Source organism: Canis lupus, chromosome 33 (genome assembly GCF_011100685.1).
Source record: "Canis lupus familiaris isolate Mischka breed German Shepherd chromosome 33, alternate assembly UU_Cfam_GSD_1.0, whole genome shotgun sequence".
Classification (NCBI taxonomy): Eukaryota; Metazoa; Chordata; class Mammalia; order Carnivora; family Canidae; genus Canis; species Canis lupus.
Window position 1 is genome coordinate 25,754,881 of NC_049254.1, and position 15,798 is coordinate 25,770,678.

The 15,798-nt window shown below is 37.4% G+C and overlaps 1 protein-coding gene across 2 annotated transcripts in view; it reads left to right on the forward strand.

Annotated features, from left to right (window-relative positions):
* EAF2 (ELL associated factor 2) overlaps positions 1-15,798 on the forward strand; it is a 33,712-nt gene that overhangs the window by 7,552 nt on the left and 10,362 nt on the right. Inside the window, exons 2-5 of one of the 2 annotated variants that reach the window (XM_038582485.1) lie at positions 1,848-1,942; positions 8,816-8,952; positions 11,515-11,660; positions 15,533-15,793. In XM_038582485.1, the coding sequence (XP_038438413.1) occupies positions 1,848-1,942; positions 8,816-8,952; positions 11,515-11,660; positions 15,533-15,793 (639 nt within the window). The remainder of the gene's footprint in view (positions 1-1,847; positions 1,943-8,815; positions 8,953-11,514; positions 11,661-15,532; positions 15,794-15,798) is intronic. The other variant, XM_038582486.1, reaches the window with a different exon arrangement.

Genomic DNA, 15,798 nt, shown 5'->3' on the forward strand with positions numbered 1-15,798 from the left:
ACGCTGTAAATCAAATTCTTTCACATTTTTTGTATCACTTATGTTTTTTTTTATGTTTCTTAAAATCTAGAAATAAGCATCAAGGTTTTAAGAGACATTGCATGCATTCAGTTTTGAATTAAAGCAGCATGAAGAATAAATCATATTATAAAGAATACTTAGTGTGAATTGTTTATATCCATATGTGCTTAAGGAATTTAAGAATGGATTTCATTTATTTTCATAGAGCTGTTATACAAATTAAATATGAAAGGCTGGGATCCCTGGGTGGCGCAGCGGTTTGGCGCCTGCCTTTGGCCCAGGGCGCGATCCTGGAGACCCGGGATCGAATCCCACATCGGGCTCCCTGCATGGAGCCTGCTTCTCCCTCTGCCTGTGTCTCTGCCTCTCTATCTCTCTCTGTGACTATCATAAATAAATAAAATCTTTAAAAAAATAAATAAATAAATAAATAAATAAATATGAAATGCTAAGCAAGACATCTGGTAGGAAATAAGTGTTCCATAAATGTTAGCCATTATAATTATCACTGGGAAGCAGGGCCAGCTTTTGTTTATTGACAGCACTTTCATGAGTGCTGGAAGATTCTCCTTTCCCAGGATCTATCTATTATAGTTCCCTAAATTCTAATAAATGTTCAGTGCTTTGGATTTAGACATTTTGTCTTTGGGGCTTCCCTGTGAATATAAAGATCAGTCTCATGAGGTAGGGGTAATTAGGAGAGGCCTTTCAGAGGCTGATGATGTTCTATTTCTTGATCTAGCTGCTGTTCACATTGTCACTTTGTGAAAATTCATTAAGCTTGATTCATGTTCTAGTTTGCAATGTATGCTATATATATTTTTTAAAGATGTTATTTATTTATTCACAAGAGACACAGAGGGAGAGGCAGAGACATAGGCAGAGGGAGAAGCAGGCTCCATGCAGGGACCCCAATGTGGGACTCGATCCCGGGACTCCAGGATCACACCCTGCATCGAAGGCAGATGCTTAACCACTGAGCCACCCCGGCATCCCAATGTATGCTATATTTTAATAAAGAGTTAGCCTAGAAAAACATATATATATTACCCAGGGAATTCTATATCATAATTATTAGTCATTCGAATAAATTGATGTAAATTATTTTTAAGGGGCTTTCCTATCTTGGAGGTTTTTAAACTTGTTCAGCATGTGAGATATCTGAGCACCCTAAACTCCTTCTGGGTGATATATTTTGATATCGTTTGAACTATGATTTAACTCAAAATGAAAATATGTCTTAAGTTCTTCTGAAGTTGCATATTTGGTTAAATTTGCATATTCTTTAAGGTATATTTGTGAAAAATTCAAACTGTTAAACTCAGTGATTGCTTTTTCTTAAGTTTTCCCATGAATAGGTATTTGCCATGTATTCATTAATTATGTATTCTGCTAGGACAGCTGGCAAGTGATAGTAAGCCCCCAAGGTGGTTTAAGAAAAATATGAGAGAAAGACTGAAAATCGAAAACATTCTACTTATACCAGTTTTTATCCAATTGTGGAAACACTGACACTATGTAGTTTTTAGCAGTGGAACATCTTAGTCTAGTCTATCTTGACCTAAACAGGATTCAGAAGGAGCATTGTTTGAGGAATACTGTTTTAGAGTTTAGCTGTTTCTTTTTCTTTTCTTTTTTTTCAGAATTATACATATAGAAATAAACTGGATTGGATTTTATTTATATTATGAAGACTCTTCTAAACCATTTTAATTACTGGCTGTTACAAAATGATTTATCATTCTGAAACATGCTCATATTTTTAATATCCAGGTACCCAGGTATTGTTCCATTTTATAAAAACCTGTATCTGTCTCTATTTTTAGATGACTTCAAACCTGCTTCTATTGACACTTCCTGTGAAGGAGAGCTTGAAGTCGGCAAAGGTGAACAGGTGACAATAACTCTCCCAAATATAGAAGTGAGTATTTCTATATATTTAGACTGAAAGTATTCTTTTGCAGGATTTTTACTAAATTTAAATAAAAATAATTGCACAATTCATATAGTGATAAAGTAATTAACAAATACACCAAAGCAAAAACACCTATTTTAAGCTATTTTAGGTAAAACAATCTGAAAATACTTTAAAAAAATACTTTGATCTATTTCATAAGTTTCGAGAACTATCATTTCAAATGATTTGAAACACTTGGAGGTCTAAACATTTACTTATTATGAGCCAGATTTTGTACTCTAAACTGGGAATAATAGCATATCCCTGGCCTTCTAGTCCCAATCTGGTATAGCAGAAAGACACACAAATGTCTAATGCTATACATTAGAGCATGTACAAAATTCTTTGCAAGCACATAAGTAGAATCAAATACTCTGCCTGGTGGAATCTTGAAAGGCTTCACAGGCAGATGCTATTTGAGCTAAGCCTTGAAGAACAAGTAGAATTTCATTAGGCAGAAAGAGAGTAGACTATTCCAGTCAGAAGGAATAGTATGTGAATGCCTCTAGACAATAGAGAAAGAAGAAAAGTTTGTGGAATAAATGAATTAATGTAGTAAATAAATAACAGCCTAACAATAGAGGCTGGAAAGGTAGATTGGGATCAGACTATGAAAAATATTTTATGTTCTAATGGACAATTTAGACTTTATCCCATAGGTATTAAAGTACCATTAGAGGTTTTTAAGCAGAATAGTAACATGATTAGATTTGTGCTTTTAGAGTGATTTTAGCAATAGTTTGGGGAATGGGTTAGAAAAGAAAGAGGCTAGGTCAGGAGGCTTTAACCAAAGTTTTGTCTATTTAAAAGATTTCCAAATGTTTCCAAGTGACACTGTCAAATACTATTTACATAAATAGACAAATTATTTGCTGCTTTAGTTTTCTCAGTCTTTGAGTTAGATATTTCTTAGCATTCAACTTGTTTCTTTTTTTTTCTTTTACACTGACTTGATCTATTCTCAGAGAGCACAAGTATGGTAACTTTGTATTTTAACATATAGAGAAAGCACTGGGCTGAGATTTTTTTGTTTAATTTTTTAAAGGAAATGGTTTTGTGCCAGTTCATCTACATTCCCTTATATGTATTTATGAGATGATTTGTGATTAGGGGTAGAGCAAGGAAATGCTCTATCCTCTAGTCTTCTATCTTTTCTTATTTTTATCAGTCAACACTTTTATTGAGACCCCTCTATTATATCAGACTGTATCATTTATGGCCTCTGGAAGTTTTCCTAAGGTTGGTTACATTTGTGGGGGAGACTTCTTCACATTTGCTCCCTTATAAACTGAAGGAAATGAAAAACCAATTCAGTGTAAGACATATGGATGAATAAACCTTTGTATTACTCTGTTATGGAAAAACTGGCATTTCTAAAACAGTTTAGAAATTTAGTTCCCTGGCAGCCCGGGTGGCTCAGCGGTTTAGCGCCACCTTCAGCCCAGGGCGTGATCCTGGAGACCCAGGATCGAGTCCCATGTCGGGCTCCCTGCATGGAACCTGCTTCTCCCTTTGCCTGTGTCTCTGCGTCTCTGCCTCTCTCTCTCTCTCTCTCATGAACAAATAAATAAAACCTTTAAAAAAAAAAAGAAATTTAGTTCCCATAAATCTAAGCCTTTTTTGCTTTATGAACCTCTTTAAAGAAAAACCTAAGCCATCCTCTGACTTCTAAAAGTTATTAAAAAGCCCTCAGTTGATAACAGGTACCCCTAGCCTGGTGTCAAGTCATAGGATTATTGATCAGTGATGATTGGTTTGCAAAAAAAACTTTAGCTAAGTTCTTCTTTCCCATGTAGAATATTCTTTTCTTAAATTACAATCCTTCCAACCTCATTCCTTGCACTGCTTTTCTATTACAAGCAGGGGGGAATTCTTACATTTATTAATTAACCTTTCTTAATTGCATATATCCTTTAAGCAAGGGTTACCATCTACCTTGTATATGATTATGATCTCAATTGAAATATCTCTTTAGAGTGGGGCCTGGGTGGCTCAGTTGTTTAAGCATCTGTCTTCAGCTCAGGTTATGATCCCAGGGTCCTGGGATCAAGCCCCATGCTGGGCTTTCCGCTCAGTGGGGAGCCTGCTTTTTTTCTCTCCCTCTGCCTGCCACTCCACCTGCTTGCGCTCTCGCTCTCTCTCTTTCTCTCTCTAATAAATAAATAAAATCTTTTTATTAAAAAAAAGAAATACCTCTTTAGGGAATGACAGTTCTAGAAGGAAGTTTTCAAGCCTTCAAATTGTAAATTTCTGAAACAGCAAAAAAAGTAATTTGGGAAGAAGTAGTACCCCTGCACCCCATTCCACCAGAGATATACAAAAAGAATATGTCTCAATATTTGTGTGTGTATATATTATGCATGAGAAAGAGAAACAGATGGACTATATATACATAAGCCTTCTGTGTGATAACTCCTGTGCCATGTGGTTATTGACTAAACATAGTCATTGTCCTGAAAAATATTACCATTTAATGAGGAAGACAGGAAATAAATGATGAAAATATAGAAATGTAAGGATTGTCACAGAGTATCCTGTGTACACAGGATATTATGGAAATGCAGAAGAGAACTCAGTCAACAGAAAAAGAAGAGATGCCAAGGTATGCTGTCTTGAAGAAGAGTTGAAATTCGGTAAAGAAAAGAGGGAAGACATTTTAGAGAAAAGAAAAAGACATGGGCTAAGACAAGGCAACAAGAGTCTGTTACATTTGAAGAACTACATATAAACCACTGTCACTAGACCAGAAGGAGTCCACTAGGGACATTGTGGGAGATGGAAAGGTATTTAGGAATCAGATAAAAAAGGGCTTAATCTGAAAAAAAAAAAAAAAAGGGCTTAATCTGTAATGCAAAAGAATTTAAACTTTATCCTATAACTCTTTTAGATAGTTGAAAGAAAATAGTTAAAATTACCACCTGTAGAAAGCCAATATTTTTTTTTCTGCTGGCCATACAGTCCTAGAACAATTGTGAATAAGAATAGAAATTACATTCTCATATACACTTTGTGGATTTTCTTCCCATAGTTAAAGAACTTCTTTAAACAAGTAAGAGGTTTACATTTCTTCAGAGTTCTTAATTTTGTGGAAATGTAATGATTGTTAGTTTAAAGTGTTTAGATTCTCTGTTTTCTTTATGAACTTGCTTTTCATTATCTGAGTAAAAATGGCTAGAAACTAGAAGCCATCCTATAAAGTGGAACTTTTATTATACTATACATTTAAGATAGTATAAATGTATAGTATAATAGTTCTATATTATAGAAGGAACGGCAGTTCCTTCATAGGGTAGATTTTTCTAATTTTCATTCCTCTAGATTTTCTTTGGTAGTATCAAATAGAAGAAACTAATGAAAATGAAAGCTGATAATCTGGTTAATATTGGGCATTTACAAATCTCTCTTCCTTACAAATAATTCTCTATGGGGACGCCTGGGTGGCTTAGTGGTTGAGCATCTGCCTTTGGCTCAGGGCATGGTCCCAGAGTCCCAGAATTGAGTTCCACATTGGGCTGCCCTCGAGAAGCCTGCTTCTCCCTCTGCCTATGTCACTGCCTCTCTCTCTGTGTCTCTCATGAATAAATACATAAAATCTTTAAAAAAAAAAAACAATTTTCTATGGTTGACTACTATAAAATTTCAAAATGTTAAATTTTGAAGGGAAAAAAACTGAATTAACTGTTATGATTTGTCATTGGTTCTGTCCAATGGTGCTGACAAGTTTGGCATTCTTTAGTGCTGATCCTATCTTGAGGATATTTTTGTGAGCCTCAATGAAATAGTCCGCTCCTTCCATCTACACTTCCTATTATGTAGCAAATGTATCTCTAATGGTTGCTTATGACCCCAAATGCTGGACTTATGAAAGTTCTGTATGTCAGATGCACTACTATGTTACTCTAAACCAAACTGTTGGGCAACATCCCTCCCAAGATGAACTTGGTTTGGTTCCATCCACCGAGTATTTAGCTCAAATGAGAGAATAGCCCACCACACTCGGACCTCAGTCTATTTTAGGACTGGTTCTATTTTAACATCCTATTACAGTTATATTTTTTAATGAATTGTATCTTTTTATTATATATATCTTTTAATCCTGTTCTTGTGATTTTAAACTTAAGTACTTTCTTGTCTGATATTAATATTGCCACCCTGGCTTTCTTTTGATTTGCATGTTCATGGAATTTCCGTGTCTCTTTTATTTAGCTGACACTTTGTTTTCAGTATATCTTTTGTTAAGAGAATATTCTGTTTCACTTTTTTAAGTTTATTTTTTAGAGAAAAAGAGAGAGCACTTGAGCAGAGATAAGAGCAGAAGGAGAGGGAGAGAGAGAATCCCAAGCAGACTCTGCACTGAGCATAGGGCCTAATGTGGGGCTCAGTCTTACAACCCTGAGATCATGACTCTGAGATCATGACCTGAGACAAAATCAAGAGTCTGGCACTGAACCGACTGAGCCACCCAGGTACCCCTATTTTATTTTATTTTTAAACCCAGTTCAACACTTTCTGTTTTTATTAGGAGAACTTAACTTTATCTCCATTTAGTTAAAAGCTAATGTACTAGATTTTTATATCTATCACCTTATAGTATGTTTATTAGTTATTTTAATTTTTCTCTCATTTGTTTTATTAGTTTCATTAAGTATCTCTTCTTTTTTCCCCCTCTATTTGGGAGTATGGTTGTAATTTTCCCTTCCATTACTGGTTAATTTCCTTTCCTGGTATTCATAATCAGGCATGATCAGATTTTTCCTGTCAGAAAATGGGGGACAAAACTGGAAGGAGGGTAGAGAGAAGGATTAATAGTAACCTAGGTGAGATGATGACTGGGTTCTAAAGTTGTGTAATAGCAGTAAATATAGAGATAATTGGTAGTATTCAGTAGTTTGGGTTTTCTTGAAGGTTGAATGAGTTTAATATTACACACACAAAATACTTGGAACAGTGTTTAGCACTCTGTAGAAGTTCACATATGTTTTTACAAGGTGGTCTTTTTATATTTATTTATTTATTTATTTATTTATTTATTTATTTATTTATTTTAAAGACTTTATTTACTTACTCATGAGAGACACAGAAAGAGAGGCAGAGGGAGAAGCAGGCTCCATGCAGGGAGCCCGATGTGGGACTTGATACCAGGTCTCCAGGATCATGCCCTGGGCCGAAGGCGGCGCTAAACCACTGAGCCACTGGGGCTGCCCAAGGTGGTCTTTTTAAAAGGTAATTCTAAGTAATTCTAAGTGCACCTGGGTGGCTCAGTTGGTTAAGCATCAGACTCTTGATTTCAGCTCAGGTCACAATCTCAAGGTCCTGAGATCCAGCCACACACCAGCCTACACACTAAGCATGAAGCCTGCTTAGGATTTGCTCTCTTCCTCTCCTTCTGCCCTACCCCCTACTTGCATGTGTTCTCCCATGCTATGTATGAATGAATGAATGGTCATTCTTCAGCTTAGAGGCCTCCAAATGCTTCTCATGACTCTCAAAAAAATCTCAAACCCTCCCCATGGCCAGGAAGACCCTTCAGGATCTAGCACTCATCCATCCACCCAAGCTCTCCCACACCCTTTGCCCCTCACTTCATCTTTCTGGCCTCAGATCCTTTGCACTTGCTATGCCCTTTCCCTAGAGCCCTCTTCCCCCAGTTCTCACAGTGGCTAAGTCCTTATCTTTCAGGCTGCCTCTGATTTAAATTTCATTTGCTCACAAAATAGTTATTTAGAGGCAAAGATAGTTTATATGCTTAGGAGTTTCCTGGCACTTTAATACTTTAATACCCCTTTCTTGAGGTGTGGAATAAGGGAATGGGCAGTAATTCAAGTTTAAAAAAGGAATGGTGCTCAATTTAATAAGGAAAAGAACTTTACTTTTTAAAAACTTGAACAAGTTGTGGAAGGCAGTTATAGAGAAGGCAGTTATTTAACTTGTTACTTAGGATCAAAATGTTCATACTGTTCATATTCAGCATCCATTTAGTATCTGTGAAGGGTTTGTACTTTAGGTGCTAGGAGCAATAAAAGAAATTATGTTCCAGTCCTTTATTTTTCAGGAACTCAAAGTACAATAAGTATTATATTTTTAAGATCTATTCTAAGTAGGAATACAAATATCTTTAAAAGGAATGTTGCACATATCTCTTATCAACTGTAATTTGAGTCCTTGGATTATTATTCAGAGGTATCTTACTCATCTGCTCCTCTATTCCTTTTATTTCCTATTAATGGATAGTTATCTCTAAAGGCTTGATAAGAGTTAGATTCTGTGTGTGTGTGTGTGTGTGTGTGTGTGTGCGCGTGCGCTCGCTTAGGCAGGAATACTTGATAGGTGATGCTGCTTTTATATCACATCATGAAGCATATAATATCTGATTGTCCCACTTTTAATGATGCTAAAATTAATCAGTGGGTTTAATATAACAGGTGATCTGCATAGGGAAGCACCACTTTAAGAAAATACCAGATTTTAAAAACTTATGAAGGAAGAAGAGGGTGGGTAGGCAATACGATTCAGGGCTTTTGTTCCCTTATCCATAAAATGTATTGGTTGCATTAAAATTGAATCCCAATTGCCTGTTGTAGGCCCAATGTAACAAATCTTTAATGACTCAGGGCAAGTGCTTCCTCTTCCCTTTCCTCAAAAATAGCAGGTTTGAGACCTCAGCCTTGCTTTATCTCTATCTTTTTTACTATGAATCCTTGTTGTTAGAGTAATAAACTTAGGTAGTTAGGTGACATGAGGTATAACATAAATTGAGAAACACAGAAGATCCCAAAGGCCCTCCCAACTAAATTTATGTGATAAATTTCAAGTAATTATAATTAACTTTTTAAACAGGGGTCAACTCCACCAGTAACTGTTTTCAAGGGTTCAAAGAAACCTTACTTAAAGGAATGCATTTTAATTATTAACCATGACACTGGAGAATGTCGGCTAGAAAAACTCAGCAGCAACATCACTGTAAAAAAAACAAGGTATGTCATTAATTAAATTATTTTATCAACATATAAATTGCAAAGGAAATGTCAGTGAAAAGAATTATTGTACTAAGTCACATTATTTTATAAGGATTGTTTCTGCGTGGCACAAAAATGTTTTAATCTTTTTCCAAGTTTAAATTTGGTAGAGACCCTTAGTCAAAAGCTTTTACCACCTCTTCCTATGATATATAAAAGCCTTTTTGTTTCTGAATATTTTCTATACGTATAGGTATACCTTTTATTTTATTGTAGATGCTGCCATAGAATTAAACTAAGCCATTATAAACTCTCCAAAATCATTCCATCTTCATTAGTTAAAATTTATTTAGCACCTAGAATATGTAAGGCACTAGGAAAATGAAAGTTTCCTATACAAATACAAATACTAACCCTGCATTTTAATTGGATTAACAGATCATTCCATTTAAAAAGTAAGAATATATCCATCTGAAATTCTTATTTGCAGATAGGTGGTACATTATCGTGTAATATAAAGGAAGTACACTAAAAGCCATAAAAATGGCATAGACAAAAGTTGTTCTAGGACCTAAAGGAAGGGGAAAGGTATCATTGATTGGAGGTTTTAGGGAGTCCTTACTGATGCCTCGAGGTTAAGAATTTGAAGGGATACATGTACTCTGATGTTTATAGCAGCATTATCAACAGATAGCCAAAATATGGAAAGAGCCCAAAAACCCACTGAGCTGATGAATGGTCAATGGTGGTCAAGATCGATCGATCGATCTATCTATCTATCTATCTATCTATCTATCTCTATATCTATATTACCCAGCCATAAAAAAGAATGAAATCTTGCCACTTGCAATAACACGGATGGAGCTAGAGAGTGTTATGCTAAGTGAATTAAGTCAGAGAAAGACAAATATCATATGATTTCACTCATATGTGGAATTTAAGAAACAAAACAAACAATCATGGGAAAAAGAAGAAAACCAAGTTTCAGACTCTTAACTATAGAGGACAAACTGATGGGGGGAGGTGAGGGAGGGATGGGTTAAATGGGTGATGGGGATTTAGGAGAGCACTTGTAATGAGCACTGGGTGTAGTATGTATGTGATAAATCACTAAATTCTATACTTGGAAACTAGTATTACACTGTTCATCTATTAGAATTTAAATAAAAACTTTAAAGGAAAAGAAAAAAAGATTTGGGTTTTTTTTTCTACCAAATATACTTGGTGATAAGAATTACCATGGGTGCTTGTTAAATATGAGTTCCCAGATCTAACTTCAGATCAAAGAAGGACCCTGGGAAGCTCTATTTTTATTATCCCCTCCCTGTGCTAGTAATTTCTATTAGTAGGAAAGTTTGGAAAATATCACAGAGAAGATGAAGTTGTAGGCAAGGTTTGAATGCAGGAATATATTTGACTTATTTGAAGCCAGTGAGTAAGACCTCTTTGAATAGAGCAGAGATTTCTGTGCCCATGAAAAGAAGATTGACACACTTATAAACAATCTACCAAACAAGTTGAGTAAAATGAAACAATGAAACAATGTGGGAAACAAAAAAATGCATAAACCATGATTTTTGAAAGTAGGATTGAAAATAACAATGAGGTTCTAAATACTCTTCGAAGGTAAAAATGACAGGATTTGGTAACTGGAAATGGAAGAGACAGAAGTCAAGCATAACTACATTTTATACTCTTAAAAGTATTCAAAAGAAAGTATGTGAATCTCCTTTAGTAACATGTCTTAAAGTTAGGAATGAAAAATGAAAATGAATGCCTGGGTGGCTCAGTCATTTAAGCATCCGCCTTCCACTTAGGTCATGATCCTGGGGTCCCAGGATTGAGCCCATATCGGGGCTCCCTGCTCAGCGGGGAGCCTACTTCTCCCTTTCCCCCTGCCCTTCATCACTGTGCTTTCTCTTGCTATCTCTCTCTCTCAAATAAATAAATAAAATCTTTAAGAAAAAAAAAGAAAAATGTGAAAGTGATTTGACTTTAACAGAAATGATAATTTTAGAATTTAGGGAATATGTTATATTTGTTATATACGTATGTATCATTTCAGTTTATTTAATAATTTGTGTGTCTCATCTCTTCAGTTTTGAGCAGTAGTTTTGTTTTTGTTACATTTGTATCCCTTATTGGATCTGTGTATATGTCATGTATATAATAGGATTCAATAAGTATTTGTTTTTGTTTTTGTTTTTAAGTATTTGTTAAATACATATTTGTTGAGCAGCCCGGGTGGCTCAGCAGTTTAGCACCGCCTTCAGCCCAGGGTGTGATCCTGGAGACCCAGGATCAAGTTCCACATCGGGCTCCCTGTGTGGAGTCTGCTTTTTTCCTCTGCTTGTGTCTCTGCCTCTCTCTCTCCCCTCTCTGTGTTTCTCATGAATAAATAAATAAAATCCTTTTTAAAAAAACATATTTGTTAAATAATGAGCTAAATTAATGTCTTAATTTTTGGATTTCATTTTAAGGATCTCTAGGGAAACAAGTGGTCAATTTTAGTAACTTTGTAAGTTGCAGTTGTTAAATTTCAATCACCCCTGTTTTGACCTTTTATATTCTTAATTGCAGATTTGAAGGAAGTAGTAAAATTCAGTATCGCATAGAGCAACACCAGCAACAAATGCGGAATTCAGCTAGGACTCCAAATCTTATGAAACATTCTCCATCTGAAGACAAACTGTCCCCAGCATCTCCAATGGATGATATTGAAAGAGGTAAAATCTAAGTGTGTATAATACTCGTTGTAAGACATTACTAAGAAATGTTAGGTGAAATTTTTCATTTTAATTAACAACGGGTCTAACTTTGACACTTTTTGACATCAAAAGTGTCCTCACTTCAATAGTGAAGTGAGGAGATGTAATAAGATACAGTAAGTTCTTCTGAATTACTGCTCACTTCTCAGCAGGAAGGTGTTTCTAGGGAGATACAGTCACTTTGAAAGTAAGGAAACTTAAATCTCCATTTTTTTCTAGGTTCAAGTTGGATGTTCAAGTTGGTATAGCAGTTGTGGGAGGAGTAGAACTCTGGTCACCTGGTCACAGTGTATTTGCTTCTGTACTCTTCCTTCATAATTTGCGTGTAGTTCTCCAATTGTATACACACACACACACACACACCGTATCATCTTTATCCATTTATCGATTGATGGACATTTGGACTGATTCCATGATTTGGCAGTTGCTGATAATGCTATAAACATCGGGATGCATGTGCCCCTTCAAATCAGTATTTTTGTTCCTTTGGGTAAATACCTAGTAATGCAATTGCTGGATCTAGGGTAGCTCTATTTTTAACTTCTTGAGGAACCTCCATACTGTTTTCCAGAGTGGCTGCACCAGTTTGCATTCCCACCAACAGTGTAAGAGAGTTCCCCTTTCTCCACATCCTTACCAATAACTGTTGTTTCCTGTGGTGTTAATTTTAGCCATTCTGACAGGTATTGAGGTCTCACTGTAGTTTTGATTTGTATTTCCCTGATGATGAATGATGTTGAATATCTTTTCATGGGTCTGTTAGCCATCTGCATGTCTTCTTTAGAAAAATGTCTATTCATGTCTTCTGCCTGATATTTAATTGGATTATTTGTTTTGGGGGTGTTGAGTTTAATAAGTTCTTTATATATTTTGGATACTAACCCTTTATCAGATATGTTATTTGCAACTATCTTCTCTGATTCCACAGGTTGCCTTTCAGTTTTATTGTTTCCTTTGCTGTGCAGAAGCTTTTTATTTTGACGAAGTCCTAATAGTTTATTTTTGCTTTTGTTTCCCTTCCCTTAGGAGACATATCTAGTAAGAAGTTGCTATGGCCAATGTCAAAGAGGTTACTGCCTGTGTTCTCCTCTCAGATTTTAACGGTTTCATGTCTCATGCTTAGGTCTTTAATCTACTTAACATTTATTTTTGTGTATGGTGTAAGAAAGTGGTCCAGTTTCATTTTTCTGCATGTTGCTGTCCAATTTTTCCAACACTGTTGAAGAGACTGTCTTTTTTCCCACTGGATACTATTTCATGCTTTGTCGACGTTATGAGTTCATTTCTGGGTTTTCTATTCTGTTCTATTGATCTATGTGTCTATTTTTGTGCCAGTAATACGGTGTCTAAATTTGCTAAAAGAGCAGATCTTATGTATTCCCATCGCACACACACACACACACACATACACATACATAAATGGAAACTATGAGATGATGTTAATTAACATGATTGTCATGGGATGCCTGGGTGGCTCAGCGGTTGAGCGTCTGCCTTTGGCTTAGGGTGTGATCCTGGGGTCCTGGGATCTAGTCCCACACTGGGCTCCCTGTGTGGAGTCTGCTGGTCCCTCTGCCAATGTCTCTGCCTCTCTCTGTGTCTCTCATGAATAAATAAATAAAATCTAAAGAAAAACATGATTATCACAATAATTTCACAATGTATATCAGAGCATTAAGTTGTACATTTTGGATTTGTTTCTTCCTGCGAAAAATAAAAAAATATTTAATAATTATAAAATGTCTAAAATTTTCTCCCAAAAGTCAGTTGGTCTGAGTGTTTCTCTTCAGTTAAAGCTAGGACACACAGAGTGAGAACCCTAAGAGCAGTCAGTTACCTGCGGGGTAGGGCCTGTCAGGAGAGCTTCAGAAGCTGGGGCAGGGAGCTACTCCTGAGATGAACTTCAGGCTTGGCACACGATTCTCTGTCTCTTTCATCCAGTAGATGGCGTATAGGACTAGCTGTTCCAGTAGTCGTTGCCTGAAGTCCTGCTTATACAGGCTGAGGTTGGCCAGCAGGAGCAAGGTCAGGCTGCTGTGGCCACTGTTGGTCATGTCGCATTCCCCCAGCCAGGGCACTCCCAGTATGGTGCCAGGCTAGTACAGGCCCTGGCGGAGTCCCTGGACTCTAGAATCCCCCAGCTTGTTGTTGCTCATCTGCAGCTCAAGAGATCCTGTTTTGGATCAACATGGTACCAGAGTGGTGATAGCAGATGGCCATAAGCTGCAGGACTTTACCCATGGGTACTGCAGCTGGCAGCCAGTCTCCCAAAGACTCACATAGCAGCCAGGCACTCTCGCCCCCCAGGACATTGCCCCACTAGGCTCTCCTTGGCCCTAAGGATGCAGCAAAGGTCTCTGCAACTTCTAGCTGTGATGTTACAGTCTCAGAACCACAGGTTCCTGTGTCAGGAGCTGGGGTATAGCAGTTTGGGGCACAGCTTGTCACCCAGGCCCAGCACCTGCCGTGAAACATTGGAGGTCACAATACCACACAGGTCCTTATCGTGGGCCCATGTGAGGCAGCAGTTCTCCAGCTTGACCATCTCCACTGGCAGGCAGAGTCTGCCGGGCCCTGGTATCGCACTCAGACACCAGCCTGGCAGATGTCGCTGTTGTTCAGCATGAGTTCCTTGAATGCTGCTTGGCCTTTGAACACCACAGCTAAGGGCTCACAACTGGCAGCTGTCAGGTTGCAGTACTCCAGCTGAAGTAGCAGCAGGAGTCCAGGAGATCTTTGCAGAACAGCTACAAGCCAGCAGCTACCAGCAGATTGTCACTCGCTGAGATGCAGTTCATGCAGGATGGGCACTTAGTGCAGCATAAAGGGCAGGGCCCCACAGCCAGCCTTCATCAGACAGCAGTTCTGGAGATTGAGCTTCTGTATCTCGCAGGTGGGGCTCTGCAGGCCCTGGAGCACCAGGTACATACTGGCATCACCCTGCTCTTTGGTGCAAAGGCTGAACTCTGTCAGGGAAGGGTTGGCCCAGAGAGCAGAGCTGCTATCCTTGCAGCATACTTCTATGAGGCCTCCATTGTCCAGCCTGACCACTTTGAACTGCTAAATCAGAGATGGGACCTCTCTTCATCCAGGGTCACTCAACTGCTCACATTGAATGTCCAGATTCTTGGTTCAAGAGGAAGTATATTCTCAGGTTGAGCCACTTATACTGGGGCCAGGAGCCTGTTGGTACACTGTAAATATAAACACTTATGTCAATTGCAGGTCAAAAAAGCCGGGGAAAAAGAAAAAGAAATTCATCTGTACATATTGCATTGCCTTTTATGAATTGGGAGAGTAAGAGGAATTGGAGGATGGTTTCTACCTAAATAGATTTTAATTTTTACAGTTTCAATTTTCTACATTCTTTATTTTATTTGAAATATATAAATATTTAAGTATAATGATATAATAAATGTAGTATTTAGATTTAGGCACTGCCTATGTCTTTTAATGGTAGGGGAGCTTTTTTTTCTTAAAGATTTTATTTATTTATTTGAGAGAGAGAGAGGGTGTGGGTACACACAAGTTAGAGGGAAAGGGGCAGAGAGAAAGGAAGAAGCAGGCTCCCCACTGAGCAGGGAGTCCCATGTGGGGCTCAACCCCAGGACCCCTGGGATCATGAACTGAGCCAAAGGCAGACGCTTAACTGACTGAGCCACCCACAGGTGCCCCGTAAGAAGCTCTTTAAATAAAATGATTTAAATGCTCTAAATGTATGTTTAATCTCATTCATTCCTCAACAGTTAGAAGCTAACACATTCCAATTTTATTTATTATTTATATTTGATATTATTTAACCTATCAGTTAATTTCTGATTTATTTTCAGAACTGAAGGCAGAAGCTAGCCTAATGGACCAGATGAGTAGTTGTGATAGTTCATCGGATTCCAGAAGTTCATCATCTTCAAGCAGTGAGGATAGTTCCAGTGACTCAGATAATGAGGAATGCAGATCCTCTCCTTCTGATCCAGGGAATTATGTCTCGGGACATCCTGCCATGTCTGCCATGCCACAGTGTAGGATTCCTTATATGGATGACAGCCAGACTAGATCTCATGACCACAGTGGCCTTCTGATGAATACTTTAAGTAAG